This window comes from Notolepis coatsorum, assembly GCF_963971535.1.
Source record: "Notolepis coatsorum genome assembly, chromosome: 1".
NCBI classification, from domain to species: domain Eukaryota; kingdom Metazoa; phylum Chordata; class Actinopteri; order Aulopiformes; family Paralepididae; genus Notolepis; species Notolepis coatsorum.
Genome location: NC_140165.1, coordinates 200,113,179 through 200,132,608, shown reverse-complemented (window position 1 = coordinate 200,132,608; position 19,430 = coordinate 200,113,179). Strand labels below are relative to the sequence as shown.

General features: G+C 47.2%; 1 protein-coding gene across 1 annotated transcript in view; it reads right to left on the bottom strand.

The window, feature by feature from the left end:
- slc6a4a (solute carrier family 6 member 4a) overlaps positions 1 to 19,430 on the bottom strand; it is a 70,081-nt gene that overhangs the window by 49,128 nt on the left and 1,523 nt on the right. Inside the window, exons 2-3 of the mRNA XM_084316038.1 lie at positions 16,855 to 17,741; positions 12,664 to 12,798 (exon numbers count right to left, since the gene is read on the bottom strand). Coding sequence (XP_084172164.1) covers positions 12,664 to 12,798; positions 16,855 to 17,329 — 610 coding nt within the window. The 5' untranslated portion in view covers positions 17,330 to 17,741. The remainder of the gene's footprint in view (positions 1 to 12,663; positions 12,799 to 16,854; positions 17,742 to 19,430) is intronic.

The following is a 19,430-nucleotide window of genomic DNA, read 5'->3' as shown; positions in this document are numbered from 1 at the left end:
ATCTATAAACCTGCATTCCTTCGAATATATCATTAATCCCCCGGACCGGCAGGAAAAAATCTGGGCTGGGGAAGTGAATTAATAACTCTCTCCCATACCCTTAACACCAACCACTGAAGTGCCCTTGAACAAGGCACTTAACCCCCAACTGCTCCAGTGGAGTTGCTCAGTGGCCAACGGTGGCAGACTGTGGTTGTACTGGGCAGCTCCCAGGTGTGAATGGAACTGTGTGAATGTGAAGCAGGGCGTTCCTGAAAAAGAGCATCCGTGCTCAGAGAACCTACCCTGGGTAAATAAAGGTTAATAATAATAATTAATCAATTAAACTGATATTGAAATACACTATGTAGCCTACTATACACCAACACTGAAATGACAGTGGATAAATAAATAAATAAGAACTAAAGCTAATTGCGTGGAAATAGAAACCATTAATATTCCATAAGTCTTGTGTGCACCAGTATAGCCTATGTGTCTAATGAATGAACAGTAGGCTTATATTATTCTAATTACTTGTTTCATTAGGATTTAGTATTGTATCCACTTTTTCTCCTATTTTTTTTCTATTTTTCTCGCATCCCAATTTAGCCGTGCCAATTCTCCCCTCCCCTGTCTTGATCGTTGCTCGCATGTGCCCCCCACTGGCCGGTTGTAGGGAGGATAGAAGCCCATTGCATGTCCCCTCCGATACATGTGTAGGCAGCCAGTCGCATCTTTTCACCTGCCAGCGCGGACTCTCATTTGGCGAGGAGTAACGTGTAGGAGGCTCACACTGCCCCCGCCATTTTCCTGTCTCTGCTGTGCAGGCGCCCTGACCGACCTGTAGGAGTCGCTGTTTACAACGTCCAGATTACCACCCATCGACTTCCCACCCGCTGCCAATTGAGTTAGTATGACGGCCGGCCCAAGCCGGAGGCAACGCCGACAGCCGTATTCGATACCGGTGTCTCATGCGTTGGTGATGAGCGCAATGTCTGCTGCGCCACCCAGCCACCCTAGTAGATACTATATATATGCTCTGCCCTATACAGTAAGTACAGTACACATATTAAGGCCGCCAGAGTCGGGCAGCGGACTGGTATCTGCGATCTCCTAATAAAACAAGTCATTAATATAAGCCTATACTGCGTTCATTCATTACGCGCGTAGGCTATACAGTACTGCGTGTGTGTGTGTGTGTGTGTGTGTGTGTGTGTGTGTGTGTGTGTGTGTGTGTGTGTGTGTGTGTGTGTGTGTGTGTGTGTGTGTGTGTGTGTGTGTGTGTGTGTGTGTGTGTGTGTGTGTGTGTGTGTGTGTGTGTGTGTGTGCGCGCGCCCTGCGGCAGGTGCACCACGAGCTGTACTATATATGATGACAATACATTAATCTAATCTCATTTTGATCGGTCGCAAAGCGCTTCCACATTGGGCTATTGCACGGCTGCATCATTAATTGCCTTATAAGGAGCTCTGGAGGCGTTGTTTTGTATGCAAATGACCTGAACGGGGATGCGCGTTCATGTTTCAGAATGCATCTCAGCTGTGATCGTTTGAGCCACTTAAGACATCTTCCCCACACGTTGGGGACTCAGAGTGAACTTATTGACACAACATGGGGAGGGGTGGGAGCATATAACCCACTTCGCAAGAACTCTGATATTTCCAGCAACATGGGGACATACACGCAACACTAGGGAGGAGCGTACATATAAAAGCTATATAGCACCATTTCTCTTGATGCACTACGTGGTTTCGCTTCTGTTCTCTCTCAATTGAAAAATGACCTTGGAAGAAAAGGTGTGAGGTTTTGCCCGCTGCTCACTACCTTTTCTCTGTCTTCTTTAAGCCTACTGTTAGGAATTCCCTATTCTCTGTCTTCTTTAAGCCTACTGTTAGGAATTCCCTACTCACTCTCTTTAGCCCCCACCCTCTCGTTCCTTACCCTTAGTGGCCACACCTGTTTGATATTCTATTATCTCTCGCACCTGTGGTGGCAGGCTAATTAGTTCCCCCGTGGGCTTTAAATACCAGGGCGCTTCCCCTCGTTTTGGCGTGGGGTCGTGTTGTATATTTGCCGAGTCATATTCTCTAAACATCTAGACTCTTTCGGGAGATCCTCTGTCTGCCTAGGCTGTTCCATTCTCCGGCGTCGAGATGTTTGCTCCAGCCTTCGCCTGCTGTCGCCGTTGCCTGAGAGTGGGACTGGTCTGCGCTCCCTAGACTTCCACGGGAGGCATCCCAGTCATCCACTTCAGACCCCCCGCGCAGCTGTCGTCCTGACGCACATCCAGACCAGCGCAGACGCTCTCCAGTCCACAGCGCGCAACGCGCATCTTCCAAGGACGCTCGAGCTTGGCACGCTCCTCCGTTCCAGCGCACTGACGCGCATCTCCCGGACCCTCGAGCTTGGCACGCTCCTCCGTTCCAGCGCACTGACGCGCATCTCCCGGACCCTCGAGCTTGGCACGCTCCTCCGTTCCAGCGCACTGACGCGCATCTCCCGGACCCTCGAGCTTGGCACGCTCCTCCGTTCCAGCGCACTGACGCGCATCTTCCAGACCTTCGAGCTTGGCACACTCCTCCTCGCAGACGCACCCCGAGGCGTCTCTCGGTTCCGACAGCGGCTACCCGGTGGACGACGCTCTCGCCACCGCCACTGTCCCGACGCGCACACCAAGGTGTGGCGCGCACTCTGTTCCTCGGCTCCGACAGCGGCTACCCGGTGGACGACGCTCTCGCCACCGCCACTGTCCCGACGCGCACACCAAGGTGTGGCGCGCACTCTGTTCCTCCGCTCCGACAGTGGCTACCCGGTGGACGACATCCTCGCCACCGCCACTCTTCCAGCTCCCTGTTCCGACGCGCACACCAAGGTGTGGCGCGCACTCTGTTCCTCGCTCCGACAGTGGCTACCCGGTGGACGACATCCTCGCCACCGCCACTCTTCCAGCTCCCTGTTCCGACGCGCACACCAAGGTGTGGCGCGCACTCTGTTCCTCGCTCCGACAGTGGCTACCCGGTGGACGACATCCTCGCCACCGCCACTCTTCCAGCTCCCTGTTCCGACGCGCACACCAAGGTGTGGCGCGCACTCTGTTCCTCGGCTCCGACAGCGGCTACCCGGTGGACGATGCCCTCGTCACCGCCACTGTTCCAGCACTCTGATCCTCGGCTCCGACAGCGGCTACCCGGTGGACGATGCCCTCGTCACCGCCACTGTTCCAGCACCCTGTCCCTCGGCTCGGACAGCCAGCCACCCGGTGGCGATGCCCTCGCCCCGTTGCTGTCCCTGTACCTTTACGCATACGCTGGGTGAGTTTTGATTGTGATGTCACTCACTCAGCGTAGTGCCCTTGCCCCCGTTCCCGCTGCTGTTCCTGTACCTTTACGCATACGCCTGGGTGAGTTTTGATTGTGATGTCACTCTCCCAGCGTATTGCCTCTGTTAGTTAGTTTGGACATTTCATCTCCCAGCGTATTGCCTCTGTTAGTTAGTTTGGACATTTCATCTCCCAGCGTATTGCCTCTGTTAGTTAGTTTGGACATTTCATCTCCCAGCGTTATGCCTCTGTTTTTGGTTCTCACTTAGAATAGTATTTTTGGACTTTACATCTCCCCCTGTGTGTTTGTCACACGAAGATAATATTACTTTGTTCACTTTGTTATTTGGACTGTTCTGCACCTGCTCTGTTTTTTTCCCTTTTGTGCATTAACTCTCTCCTCTGTCCTGCAGAGCGGCCCAGATGTTTTCCCACCAGTCCCCAGTTCCACCTAGTTCCTGTCCCAAGTTCTCCCCTTCTAGTTCCACCTAGTTCCTGTTCCAAGTTCTCCCCTTCTAGTTCCACCTAGTTCCTGTCCCAAGTTCTCCCCTTCTAGTTCCACCTAGTTCCTGTTCCCAAGTTCTCCCCTTCTAGTTCCACCTAGTTCCTGTTCCCAAGTTCTCCCCTTCTAGTTCCACCTAGTTCCTGTCCCAAGTTCTCCCCTTCTAGTTCCACCTAGTTCCTGTCCCAAGTTCTCCCCTTCTAGTTCCACCTAGTTCCTGTCCCAAGTTCTCCCCTTCTAGTTCCACCTAGTTCCTTGTCTCTAGTTCTCCTAGTCCCTAGTCCTCTTTCCCTTAACCTTCCCTTAGGCGTTCCCTTTACCTTCCCATAGTGTTCCCCTTTTCTGCCCGCCTCTTAAAGGCACCTTTCCTTCCCCTCATATTATATTCCTGTATTTGTGATTCTCCCTTAAAGGGACAGTGCCCTTTTCCCTGTATTTCCCTGTTGTTCAATAAATCTCTGTTTCTTGGCAAACCATCATACCTGTCTTGTGTTGTGCGATTGGGGTCGGTTACAAACCATAACAGTACGACCCCACCAAGTCTACGACCCCAGCCAGCACAGACTGTGTATGTTGAGTTTGCCTTTTTTTTTCTTGTTCCCTCTAGCTCCCCTGTTAGCCCTGTTAGCTTCCCTGTTAGCCCAGTTTAGCTTCCTTGTTAGTCCTGTTTAGCTCCCTTGTTAGCCTGTTACTCCCCTGTTTAGCTTGTTAGTCTCCCCGGTTAGCTCCCCTGTTTGCTTCCCGTTTTGCCCTGTTTGACCCCCCTGTAGCTAGCCATGCCCTGGCAGCTAACCCAGTCCCTCAGCAGAGCCCCTGTCTGCTAGCCTAGCCCCGGCTGCTAGCACAGCCTCTATGTTTATGCAGCCCTTGCTGCTGGCATAGGCCCTGTAGCTAGCCATGCCCTGGCGGCTAACCCAGTTTCCCTCTGCATGGCCCCGGCCTGCTAGCTTGGCCCCGGCTGTTAGCACAGCCTCTATGTTAATGCAGCCTTGCAGCTGGCATAGGCCCTGTAGCTAGCCAGGCCCAAGCAGCTAACCTGGTCCCTCTGCATGGCCTCCACTTTTTTGTGTAGTTTATCTCACACAGCTAGGACTGTCCTTCCAGCTAGCTTGTTCTCTCATGCTGGTCCAGCCCTGTCTGCCAGCCTAGCTCCGGCAGCTAGCGCAGCCTCTATGTTGATGTAGCAGTACAGCTAGCATAGGCCCTGTAGCTATCAGTGCCCTGGCAGCTACCCTTTCCCTCTGCTAGCCTAGCTCCGGCAGCTTGCGCAGCCTCTATGTTGATGTAGCAGTACAGCTAGCATAGGCCCTGTAGCTGTCAGTGCCCTGGCAGCTAACCTTCCCTCTGCTAGCCCTTTTCCCGGTGCTACCATGGTTACCCCTTTTGCTACCCTGCTTGCCCCTCAGTTCTCTAGACCCAGTTCCTCTAGACCAGTTCTCTAGACCAGTTCTCTAAACCAGTTCTCTAGACCAGTTCTCTAGCCCGGTTCTCTAGCCCAGTTCTCTAGACCAGTTCTCTAGACCAGTTCTCTAGACCCAGTTCCTCTAGACCAGTTCCCCCAGTTGCCCCTCTGCTACCCTAGTTACCCCTCGGCGACCCTGTTTCTTTTGCTAGCCCCACTCTTGTGGTGGCTTCCCCTGCTGGCTTGGCCAGTACCGTCTTGTTTTGCCCCTGCCACTCTGTCTGTATTTGTTTTGGGTCGCCGGGTGGCTCCCGTTGGAGGGGGGGATACTGTGAGGTTTTGCCCGCTGCTCACTACCTTTTCTCTGTCTTCTTTAAGCCTACTGTTAGGAATTCCCTATTCTCTGTCTTCTTTAAGCCTACTGTTAGGAATTCCCTACTCACTCTCTTTAGCCCCCACCCTCTCGTTCCTTACCCTTAGTGGCCACACCTGTTTGATATTCTATTATCTCTCGCACCTGTGGTGGCAGGCTAATTAGTTCCCCTGTGGGCTTTAAATACCAGGGCGCTTCCCCTCGTTTTGGCGTGGGGTCGTGTTGTATATTTGCCGAGTCATATTCTCTAAACATCTAGACTCTTTCGGGAGATCCTCTGTCTGCCTAGGCTGTTCCATTCTCCGGCGTCGAGATGTTTGCTCCAGCCTTCGCCTGCTGTCGCCGTTGCCTGAGAGTGGGACTGGTCTGCGCTCCCTAGACTTCCACGGGAGGCATCCCAGTCATCCACTTCAGACCCCCCGCGCAGCTGTCGTCCTGACGCACATCCAGACCAGCGCAGACGCTCTCCAGTCCACAGCGCGCAACGCGCATCTTCCAAGGACGCTCGAGCTTGGCACGCTCCTCCGTTCCAGCGCACTGACGCGCATCTCCCGGACCCTCGAGCTTGGCACGCTCCTCCGTTCCAGCGCACTGACGCGCATCTCCCGGACCCTCGAGCTTGGCACGCTCCTCCGTTCCAGCGCACTGACGCGCATCTCCCGGACCCTCGAGCTTGGCACGCTCCTCCGTTCCAGCGCACTGACGCGCATCTTCCAGACCTTCGAGCTTGGCACACTCCTCCTCGCAGACGCACCCCGAGGCGTCTCTCGGTTCCGACAGCGGCTACCCGGTGGACGACGCTCTCGCCACCGCCACTGTCCCGACGCGCACACCAAGGTGTGGCGCGCACTCTGTTCCTCGGCTCCGACAGCGGCTACCCGGTGGACGACGCTCTCGCCACCGCCACTGTCCCGACGCGCACACCAAGGTGTGGCGCGCACTCTGTTCCTCCGCTCCGACAGTGGCTACCCGGTGGACGACATCCTCGCCACCGCCACTCTTCCAGCTCCCTGTTCCGACGCGCACACCAAGGTGTGGCGCGCACTCTGTTCCTCGCTCCGACAGTGGCTACCCGGTGGACGACATCCTCGCCACCGCCACTCTTCCAGCTCCCTGTTCCGACGCGCACACCAAGGTGTGGCGCGCACTCTGTTCCTCGCTCCGACAGTGGCTACCCGGTGGACGACATCCTCGCCACCGCCACTCTTCCAGCTCCCTGTTCCGACGCGCACACCAAGGTGTGGCGCGCACTCTGTTCCTCGGCTCCGACAGCGGCTACCCGGTGGACGATGCCCTCGTCACCGCCACTGTTCCAGCACTCTGATCCTCGGCTCCGACAGCGGCTACCCGGTGGACGATGCCCTCGTCACCGCCACTGTTCCAGCACCCTGTCCCTCGGCTCGGACAGCCAGCCACCCGGTGGCGATGCCCTCGCCCCATTGCTGTCCCTGTACCTTTACGCATACGCTGGGTGAGTTTTGATTGTGATGTCACTCACTCAGCGTAGTGCCCTTGCCCCCGTTCCCGCTGCTGTTCCTGTACCTTTACGCATACGCCTGGGTGAGTTTTGATTGTGATGTCACTCTCCCAGCGTATTGCCTCTGTTAGTTAGTTTGGACATTTCATCTCCCAGCGTATTGCCTCTGTTAGTTAGTTTGGACATTTCATCTCCCAGCGTATTGCCTCTGTTAGTTAGTTTGGACATTTCATCTCCCAGCGTTATGCCTCTGTTTTTGGTTCTCACTTAGAATAGTATTTTTGGACTTTACATCTCCCCCTGTGTGTTTGTCACACGAAGATAATATTACTTTGTTCACTTTGTTATTTGGACTGTTCTGCACCTGCTCTGTTTTTTTCCCTTTTGTGCATTAACTCTCTCCTCTGTCCTGCAGAGCGGCCCAGATGTTTTCCCACCAGTCCCCAGTTCCACCTAGTTCCTGTCCCAAGTTCTCCCCTTCTAGTTCCACCTAGTTCCTGTTCCAAGTTCTCCCCTTCTAGTTCCACCTAGTTCCTGTCCCAAGTTCTCCCCTTCTAGTTCCACCTAGTTCCTGTTCCCAAGTTCTCCCCTTCTAGTTCCACCTAGTTCCTGTTCCCAAGTTCTCCCCTTCTAGTTCCACCTAGTTCCTGTCCCAAGTTCTCCCCTTCTAGTTCCACCTAGTTCCTGTCCCAAGTTCTCCCCTTCTAGTTCCACCTAGTTCCTGTCCCAAGTTCTCCCCTTCTAGTTCCACCTAGTTCCTTGTCTCTAGTTCTCCTAGTCCCTAGTCCTCTTTCCCTTAACCTTCCCTTAGGCGTTCCCTTTACCTTCCCATAGTGTTCCCCTTTTCTGCCCGCCTCTTAAAGGCACCTTTCCTTCCCCTCATATTATATTCCTGTATTTGTGATTCTCCCTTAAAGGGACAGTGCCCTTTTCCCTGTATTTCCCTGTTGTTCAATAAATCTCTGTTTCTTGGCAAACCATCATACCTGTCTTGTGTTGTGCGATTGGGGTCGGTTACAAACCATAACAAAAGGTTTACTGCCAGTTAAGTTTTGTCAAAGCTCTTTGATGGTGAAAGTGACAGAAGAATGTGAAGAGAATGTGTCTGAGACCCTGATTATGAGGCATCCTCCTCTGATGAGAATGAGACCAGTGCAGATGCTCCTATTGTCTCTCAACCACAAGCAGACACTGGAAACATCGCTGCCTGGTATGGAAACAGCACGGCACAGGACAAGAAGGCCCTACAGAGAGTGGTACGCTCAGCCGAGCGTACTACTACGGGTATTGCACTACCACCCCTGCAGGTCCTATATAACAAGAGGTGCAAATCCAGAGCCTGCAGAATAATGAAAGACCCTCACCACCCCAACAACAGCCTGTTCAAGCTGCTGCGGTCAGGCAAACGCCTGCGAACACCAGCAACTAGGACAGAGAGACTTCGGCTCAGCTTCTTCCCCCAGGCCATCAGAGCCTTGAACACTGAACTCTCCACACACAAGCACACATGAGCACACACACAACACACACACTGTACACGCTCACACACTAGCAGCCACTTTAACATGAGCACACACACACTCATGCTGCACACACTCACACTTATGGTCACTTTACAAAAGGAAAGGTCACTTTAAAAATAGTATAGTATAACTTGAGATTGTATAATATAGCATTGTATAGCAGTGTACATAAAGACCCAGTGCCTCATCCGTAGCTAACAGTGTATTGCACTATCACAGGACCTAGCATGTCTTACCATGCTCTGTAAAAACTCATGTACATATACCGATATGCCCTACTTTGATTACTTGTATTATTGCACAATGTCGTTCTATTGGATTCTTATTATATTATTATTATTGTATTATGCACAATTGTTGCGGGCAAGACCCCCCGCATTTCACTGTATACTTGTATGCCGTGACAAATAAAACTCTTGACTTGACTTGACTTGAGACACGTTACTTTGCAAAAATGGAAAGTTATCATGGTCCCGCTCCCCACTTGAACAACAGGGTAGGCTTAGTGCTGCTAATATCATAAAAATGGTTCCAGGCCCCACCAGAGACGCTGTCAGCTATGTCCAAGACATAAAGTCAGCATTCAAGCTATTCACAACTGAGAAGGATATACTTGAGATGACGAATGTAGAGGGGGGTGCGTGTATGGGGACAGTTGGAAGGAGTTGGATGGGACCCACTTGCAAGCCCACATTACGTTGCTCATTTTAGCAGTGTACAAATAAAGAGGAGAGGCAAGTATTTGGAATGCTGACACTGGAAGGGCAATATTTCCAGCCACCATGTGTCTAAAGTAAGGCTGTCAAAGTTAACACGTTATTAACGCGTTAACACACAATTATTTTATTATTATTATTTTATCTACTTTTTCTCCTGATTTTTTTCTGTATTTTTCTCCCATCCCAATTTAGTCGTTATGCCAATGCCCCCCTCCCCTTCCTGGTCGTTGCGCGCATTTGCCCCCCACTTGCTGGTCTAGGGAGCGCTGAAGTCTATCACATGCTTCCTCCGATACATGTGGAGACAGCCAGCCGCCTCTTTTCACCTGACAGCGAGGACTCTCACTGGGGAAGTGTAACACATGGGAGGATCACACTACCTCCCCCAGTTCCCTCCCTCGCTGTGCAGGCGCCCTGACCGACCTGTAGGAGTCGCTGTTTACAACAACCAGGATACACACCCCACCGGCTCCCCACCCGCTGACACTGCCAATTGTGTCAGTATGGATGACCGGCCAAGCCGGAGGTACCGCTGACAGCCGGATTCGATACCAGTGTCTGCGGTGGTAGACAGACGCTTAGTCCGCTGCGCTACCCGGCCGCCTTTATTTATTTATTATAATTTTGTTTTACTAGACTTCACTTCACAGAGAGAGAGAGAGAGAGAGAGAGAGAGAGAGAGAGAGAGAGAGAGAGAGAGAGAGAGAGAGAGAGAGAGAGAGAGAGAGAGAGATGAGGAAGGGGCAAGAGAGAAAGAGCTGGGAGAGTGTGTGAGAGAGAGAGAGGGGGGGGGGGGGTGAATCCTCAGCCCTTGTGTGGGTGAATGTAACAAGTTCCTAACATTTTCTTTCCCCTATTATTTTATGCACACTTTATTCATTGTTTTAAATTATTATTTTCTTTTAAGTTATTTTGTGCATCACTCTGTTTTGAATTTGATGCAAATTTACAATGCATGAGGGTCATCCTTTTGTGTTAAATGGCTGCATAACACAACAATTTGTTGACACTCATGTTGATAAGAGTATTAAAATGTGAAAAAGATCCGTTTAAGGTCGATTTAGATACAAAATATGCAATTAATTTGTGATTAATCGCGAGTTAACTATGGAAAATCATGCGATTAATCAGATTAAATATTTTTATCGATTGACAGCCTTAGTCTAAAGATATTCCATGTTATATCTTGTGTCATACGCTTTGATGAGAGAGAAGCAAGACAGGGCGGACAAGAGCGAGACAAACTTGCAGCAAAGATCTTTCTTTAAAATTGTATGTCAATCAATGAGTTTTTATGGTGATTTATTATTTTCCGATTGTCACATAATAGGTATTCTGGTATAATGGTATTTATTTAAATTGTTATTTAGGTAGTCAACAAAGAAACACAAAGCAGCTGAAACATACATTTGGGTAACAATTTTGATTATGGGCTTTGATTATGATTACACCCCAAGGAGAAAGGGTGTAAAGTAAATGTGAGGATGACAGGAGGGTTAATACTACACTTCATGTTAGGGCTTGAGCTTGATAACAGGAGGGTTAATACTACACTTCATGTTAGGGCTTGAGCTTGATAACAGGAGGGTTAATACTACACTTCATGTTAGGGCTTGAGCTTGATAACAGGAGGGTTAATACTACACTTCATGTTAGGGCTTGAGCTTGATAACAGGAGGGTTAATACTACACTTCATGTTAGGGCTTGAGCTTGATAACAGGAGGGTTAATACTACACTTCATGTTAGGGCTTGAGCTTGATAACAGGAGGGTTAATACTACACTTCATGTTAGGGCTTGAGCTTGATAACAGGAGGGTTAATACTACACTTCATGTTAGGGCTTGAGCTTGATAACAGGAGGGTTAATACTACACTTCATGTTAGGGCTTGAGCTTGATAACAGGAGGGTTAATACTACACTTCATGTTAGGGCTTGAGCTTGATAACAGGAGAGTTAATACTACACTTTGTGTTAGGGCTTGAGCTTGATAACATCATTACCTAACCCCTTGACTGCTCATGGTCATGTTTTTTCCAACAGAGTTGAAAAGTTCACACCCATGGAATTGTTTTCATACACAATCCCACGTGAAGTTTTGGAGAGCATAATGTTTTTGACAACTATGCTCTAATAGTTTTTAATCATGTTGTTTCTAAAAAAACAGGTGCTAGGTGGTTCACAGTCAAATGTTTTTGTAACCTCTGGAAGTGTGGATTAGATGGGTTTAAATAACTGAAATGGTTTTAAAAACGTTTCAATATAAGTGAATAAAACAAACTAAAGTAATCAGATAATTGAGCAAAACATTAAAAAAAATTATGATAATAATAATTCCAAAAAATTATAATAATACAAACAGAAAACATAGTCATAGACGTTTGGAAATGTCGTGGGAACATCATTATAAAATGAAGTACCATCAACAACTGTGTGACATCACTCACTCAATCTCTCCTCCTTTCCTCTGACACTCTGACATAGATCTGTGGCGTTTCTCCAGCTAATTCAAGTCCACAGGGAAGTGGGTGACATTTAGAAAATAACTTTTCCAACGATAACGATTTCCATAATATCACATTTCTAAGCAGCTGGCATTTGGCAGGGAAATGTGACAATTTCCATAACAGAGACTTGGAACATCACACTGGGACAACAAGGAGATGGGAATGGTCTTCAAGAGGAATTGCTTCTGATTAACCTAGCTGTCTCTCAGCCAAATCGCTCATCATCTGACCTCTAACCTCTGTGTCTGCTGTCCCTCTTCGTCAGAGCGCCTTTCCTCTACTCCTGCTCTCTCCTGTACAGTACAACTCCATATCCTCCTGTGAACTGTTCTGTTAGTATTCTCCTCTCCTCTCCTCTCTTCTCCTCTCTTCTCTTCTCTTCTCTTCTCTTCTCTTCTCTTCTCTTCTCTTCTCTTCTCTTCTCTTCTCTTCTCTTCTCTTCTCTTCTCTTCTCTTCTCTTCTCTTCTCTTCTCTTCTCTTCTCTTCTCTTCTCATAAATGCTCTCTTCTCTTCTACTCCCTTTTCTTGTTCTGTCCATTCCTCCTGTCTTATTCTCCTCTCCTCTTATTCTTCTCTCCTCTTCTCCGCTCTTCACCTCCTCTCCTCTCCAGCCTACCTTTAAAGATGGGGCAGATGTGTTTCACCTCCTCTTCTCTCCAGCCTACCTTTAAAGATGGGGCAGATGTGTTTCACCTCCTCTTCTCTCAACCCTACCTTTAAAGATGGGGCAGATGTGTTTCACCTCCTCTTCTCTCCAGCCTACCTTTAAAGATGGGGCAGATGTGTTTCACCTCCTCTTCTCTCCAGCCTACCTTTAAAGATGGGGCAGATGTGTTTCACCTCCTCTTCTCTCCAGCCTACCTTTAAAGATGGGGCAGATGTGTTTCCAGATGGAGATGCAGCCGCTGCGGTGGAACTGTCCCAGAGCCAGCTCCATGTAGAAGAGAGGGACCCCTCCGAACACCGCCATCAACATGTAGGGGAGCAGGAAGGCACCTGGGGGGGAGAGAGAGAGAGAGAGAGAGAGAGAGAGAGAGAGAGAGAGAGAGAGAGAGAGAGAGAGAGAGAGAGAGAGAGAGAGGGGGGGGGGGGGGAAGGGGGAAGGAAATGTCAAGGGAAGAGAGAGAGAATGGGAGAAAAGGGGGCGATTGGGAGAGGAACAGAGGATTAGGGGAAGAAAAGTAAAAGAAACCATTAGACTCAAGAGAAATTCTACTATAATTCACCCTCCATCTGTATTCTCAATAGCCCACTCAACAACTGACATCAAACAGGGGAGCATTAAATCAGGTTCTGTAAAATCCATCATATTATGACTTAGCTTGCCTCTTACACAACGCCTTAAAGGTGTAGTCCGCTCAAAAAGGAAAGTATGCATGGTTTTCAAATGTGTTGACCACCAATGTGTTTGACTTCAGTGTGGTCCAAAAAAATATATGCGAGGCCATTGTAAATTCCATGGCTTCGATTTTGACTACTGTGATGTTGGCTTTGCATCTGGTAATTGAGAAAACAGATATCTTAAATTGCTGTGTTCTGCTGCGTGAGATATAGAAGAAGAACAAACAAAGCAGAGCGATGAAAGGAGATGAAAAGGCCAAACACAGAGGAACAGAAGAGCAGCAATATGGCTGTCAGACCCTGGAGCTCTCCAGCCTCAGCCCTGACTCTGATAATACTTCAATTTCTCTCTCTCTCTCTCTCTCTCTCTCTCTCTCTCTCTCTCTCTCTCTCTCTCTCTCTCTCTCTCTCTCTCTCTCTCTCTCTCTCTCTCTCTCTCTCTCTCTCTCTCTCTCTCTCTCTCTCTCTCTCTGTATGTGTCTCATTCTCTGATTATAGATATATTTGTATGTGGGCATGTGCATGTGTGTAGTGTCTGTGCACCTGTCTGTCTGTCTGTTTGTCTGTGGGTGTGCATGCGTGCTTGCGTTTCTCTTTGTGACATGAAAGCAAAGATAAGGGTTGATTGAGCAGCTGCTTGGGAGACAGGTTATTAAGCAAGGAGAAAGAGACTGAAGGCGTTCTCATAAAACACACAATTAATACTGTTGCTTCTATCAAGCATCCCCCAGTCCCCATCTCTGCCCCGCTGCCTGGGTTGCTCACAGAACACAGGAAATTGCAAAGATTTTATTATTGCAAATTCAATAAAAGTGGGACAGGAGGCGCGTTGAGGATTCTTTAGTAGAACCAAGGACAGACGAGAAAGAGGCCACACAGACTTTGTGTAAATAATACACATCAGAGACCTGAGCATGAGACATGAGCTCAAATGTGTATTTACTAAATCTATTGTTGAGAAAAGGGTTAGCCTTGTGTCCTCTGCTGCCCTCTGTTGTGTGTTTGTAGTGCAGAAGGGACTGAGTAAGAACTGACCAGAGGGCTGTTTTTAAAACTGATTTCTCCATTGGATTTTTATAATGGCACTGCCATCTTTATAGTAAGTATGAAAAGATTGACATCTGGCATTGTGGCTGTAATTTGATGTGATGTGCCTGCTGGATTCATCCCACAATGTTTGTTTATTCCATGCAATTATAGACATGCAGACGCATACTTGCAGTAAAAGCCTATTTTTCACCAGTTATTTTGTTTTCTCCTGTTCCTTATCTTCATAGTCCTCTCTCCTCTAGTATGATGCAGGAGAAAATGAGGTGTAATTCCGCTGACCTGACCGCTGACCTGACCTCACACCACCAAGTGACAGTATATCAGAGTGAATTCTGGGTGGGGAACCAGACAGTACAAATATACTCCACCTACTCATCACCGTAGATGTGACATGTCATAATGAATTGCTGTTCTAGGATGGAACCATATTGCAGCCATCTTACCTGGGTACAGTTCCAAATGTGTATGAATTGAAGTCAATGAGAAAAGTAGCATGTATGGTGCTTTTACATATCCCATTTTTACATAAACCTTCCATTAACTGTTATAATGCATTGTATTATATTTGTAACAACACATATATTATGTACACATAATAGTATATATCTTACTGGAATACATTTTCTACAGATGAGCTAACGGAAGTACTGTAGAACTTAAATGTATTTGTTTTAGCCACAATAACCTATTTTTAAATATACGTTTTTATAGGTGGTCCATATATCACTTTCTTAGGTAAACATAATAGTAGACTATTTGGTTTGTCCCTAGTTATCGGATTTGCTAATATTGGCCAAGATAATGTTGACTTAAGAATAGTTTTTTTTCTTTGATCCACTTTTTCTCCTGTTTTTCTGTGTTTTTCTCCCATCCCAATTTAGTCGTTATGCCAATTCCCCCCTCCCCTTCCTGGTCGTTGCTCGCATGTGCCCCCCACTGGTCGGTCTAGGTAGCCCTGAAGTCTATCAGATGCTTCCTCCGAGACATAGGAGACAGCCAGCAGCCTCTTTTCACCTGCCAGTGTGGACTCTCATTGGTGAGGTGTAACGTGTGGGAGGTCACACTACCCTCACCATCTCCTTCCCTCGTTGTGCAGGCGCCCTGACCGACCTGTACAACTGTTTACAACGACCAGAATACCACCCCACCTGCTTCCCTCCCGCTGACTCTGCCAATTGAGCCAGTATGACGGCCGGCCAAGCCGGAGGCAACGCTGACAGCCGGATTCGATACCAGTGTCTCTCGCGTTGGTGACGAGCGCTTAGTCCGCTGCGCCACCCAGCCACCCTCTCTTATGAATAGTTTTAAATATTAATTATTCTTGGAGCTGGAGATTAGCTGGTTGAAGGAAAATATTTCCAATTGTATCTCCCAGCTGTATTTTCTTAAGTGGCAAACTAGAAAGTGCAACGTAGCTTGATTGATTGATTGATTGAACATTTTATTAACAGATTGCAGAATGGGTATACAATACAGTACAGCTCAATACACACAAGTGTTAAGGGGATGCAGACCAGAGAAAATACTTTAAAGCTGCAGTTGGTAACTTCTGAGAAATTTGCAAGAGTGAGTTTGCCTGCCCAGCAGAAATAGAGTAAGCTCTGCATCACTTTCCAAGCCCATGCACACATAACGGGATAAAATAAATAAAGGTCTAAATCAAGCAGTGCATTTCAAATGGTTGGAATGTTTCTCTCATTCTCTCATTGTTTTAGTTTAAATCAAGCATTATACTGCTGACGATACAATCAGTGGCGTCATTTCAGTAAAAGCCAAGGTATATGGTAATTAGGGGGGGGGGGGGATGAAGGGGGGGTTTCCCCCCTTGGTGGATTTTTTTTGTCAAATCAGTTGCGCAATAGTCACTTTTGGTGAGTTGTTTCTATACAATTCACTTATATGACATTTAGGTATGACACAGGACTACACAAGCATTTTTAGTATATAAATGTGTCAACAGACTAAAGCAGGGAACCACAATATTTTGCATACAATTTATGCAGAATGTAATATCATAACTGTCTATTATTTTTCTTGCAATTGAGCCAATTTTCCTTAGGTACGGTTTTGAGGTGTGTGTTTAACAGAATGTAGTATCAAAAACACGTTCACAAAAAGTATGGGTTACTGAATGCTGAACTGCACTGTTATAATCACTAAGCCATTGTAAGACCTTACCTGTGTCCCTGTATCACTTGTCTCTGCTGCCCTTTGATTAAAAAACGTCTGTATGTCCATTTTCCTTTTTTTTGGCATATTTGAGTTAGTAGTAAAAGTCACCTAGTAAAAGTTAGATAATTGACAATATCAAAACATGCTAGGGCTGTACCGAATAGTTCGAAGATTCGTTCATAATGTTGACATTCAAATTCTAAATTAACATAAAAAAAATTGTAATTAAAAAAAAGAAAATATTATTTTATTTTTAATTTGCCAAGGTATGGCGAGTGTCATACCTTGCCATACCAAAATGACGCCCCTGGATACAATACTGGTTGTTGGAGATTGGGAATAGTTTACCCAGGTAAGATGGCTGCATTTTTATCCACTCCATCAACAGCAATATTTCTATAGTTTTATCTTTATGCTCATCACTTATTTACCCCCTCCTCCTCCTCTTCCTCCTCCATGTCTACCTCTCTTCCCCTGGTTTCCCCTCACCTCCTCCGTTTTGGTAGCAGATGTAGGGGAAGCGCCAGACGTTGCCCAGGTCCACGGCGTAGCCGATGACGGAGAGCAAGAAATCCATCTTCTTATTCCATGTCTCCCTGGGCCTCTCCAAGCTGGTCTGCTGGACCACCAGAGTCCTGAGGCCCCCTAATGGCAGGGAAGACCCTCCAGACCCAGGGGTGTTACCCCCGGGCCCGGTTCCCGGCCCTTCCCTGGGGCTCTGAGGGGTGGATGTGGGGAACCCATTGGACACCTGTTGGCCAGAGCCAGGGGTGAAGTTCTTGGGTCTTTTCTCTGCCAGCCCGTCAGCCAACACCAGTCTCCCATTTTCCTGCTGGGTCACATCCTCCTCCCCCTGCTCTCCCTCCACCACATCCTCCTCCTCCTTCCCTTTGCCCTTCTCCTCCTTTTTCTCTCCCTTGTCCATCTTCATCATGGTTGTCATCATCAGGTCTTTTGTCTCCATAGTGATGTGTGGGTGATGGTGGGTTGTAGGGGGGGTGGTTAGAGGCAGATGGAGGCTGTTTGTGAGGATGATGGGAACCTGGCACTGCTGACTGATAGAGGGCCCATCAGGGGAACCAAGGAGAGGGTGGGAATCAGAGGGGAGGGTTTAGGACAGGTGTGGTAATAATGGAATACAGCCACGTGAGGGAGTGTAGGAAGCTGGGACTACGGAGAGCCTGGGAGAATGGGGCCGACTAGAGCTGATAGGAGAATGGCACAGTGGAAAATCAGGTGGAGAGAAATGACACAGTGCCCACTGGAGGGAATCGGACTCCGCCTGCTAGTGCAGACAAAGGAAGAGACTGAGGCTGGACTGGAGGAGGCTCTTGGATCTTCTCCACAACCTTCTCCTCTGCACAGCAATGGAGCAGCTGCAACACAAAGACATAAAAATCACAGAAATGAAACACAGTTATCAAATGATCTATTGTCAAATACTGTACAGAGCCCCCAATATAAGGTCCAATCTTCCTTTATTCCACAAAACCACCAACTACACCAAAGACATAAAGGGGAAAAGCCACAGTGGTCCATCACAAGTGTTTTCATGGACTCCCTTCACTTTACCAGCTAAATCACTGCATTTAATGAACAACCTCCCTACAGGGTTAAACGGGTGTCAGATACCGGGGTTGATTTGCTGGAATCTCCAGCTAACAGGAAACGCCAGGGGGATTGTGCCGGAACACGTCAGTTTATTTACCCTTCCCTGCGTGTTATTGAAACGGTCTTAAACAAGACTGCACCGTATCTGCCTGGCATCAGCTGTTCTCTACTTTATCAGATCAAATATGAATAACTTAACCCCACATAATGGGGAGAAACAGAGAGGTAAACAGGTACCAACAAGATCTGGGAAGCAAAATGATGAGGAATAGTTGGGAAGAGGGAAGTATAGAAGGGAGGATGTGTGTGAAGACGGGCGGGTAAAGGGGGTGTCCGTGAGAGAAACATGGCAACTTGACTCTAACTTTGACTGTTACATAAATCAGGAAAAAAAGGCCAATGTGCAAAAAAATATATAAGAAAATGTGAGAGAAGATAAGAAAACACATTAACTTAACAAATTCAACATCAGTAATATGAAATGTGTTGTTTTTCTTCATTCAGTCAAAACCGTAATTTATACTTGGCTATACTTAAAAAAGAAAATACATATTTTCTTATGTGTTAATAATTTCATTATTTCACAGTAGTGCAGATACAGAAGGAGAATTGTGAAAATGTCTCTGCTGTAAACATTTGTTTATGTAATGTTTCTGTCTCCTAATCTAATGAGCCTATATATAAATCAAATTAAACATAATTAACTTGTGGGTTTTATATCATGTGAAACTAATTTAAGGGTTGGGAAAATATTTGTATATAGTGCAGCCTGTAGACGTCCCAGAGAGTCACACTAACGTTACCTTTGGTGAGGGGAGTCCTATAGAATTTCATTATGATTAAGTGCTTATTTTTATTTTTTTTACTGTTGTGAAGCACTTTGAACTGCAACTTCTGTATGAAAAGTGCTATACAAATAAAGTGTATTATTATTATTATTATTATTATTATTATTATTATTATTATTATTATTATTATTATTATTATTATTATTATTATTATTATTATTATTATTAAGGAACGCTACAGTACATGATTTCCTGCACATTTCTGGATCAGGACACAGAGTAAAAAACACAGTGAAAATGGCAGATGTTGGATTCCCCCAAAGAATCTTTAACATTTATTTGGGACTGCCAGGGCTAACATTTAGCCACACAATTGTTGCCAAAATCTTGCAATGTGCATCCAGTGTTAGTAAGTTTAAAAAACGAATTATTTCACAGCCAGTGCAGAGATATTTTATGAACCCCAGCATCAGCTGGGACATATTGCACAAAACAAAACAAAAAGTAAATTTTAATAGGCTGCAAATCACTGATTTCCAAATACCCCCTAAGATCCAGAACAAGTGACGGAAGGGTTAAAACTGAGTGAGATGTTTAAAGGGTGGATCAGAGTGGTTTCCGTGCGTTTGCCTCAATTGGACTTTAATAGAACCTATTAAAGAACCT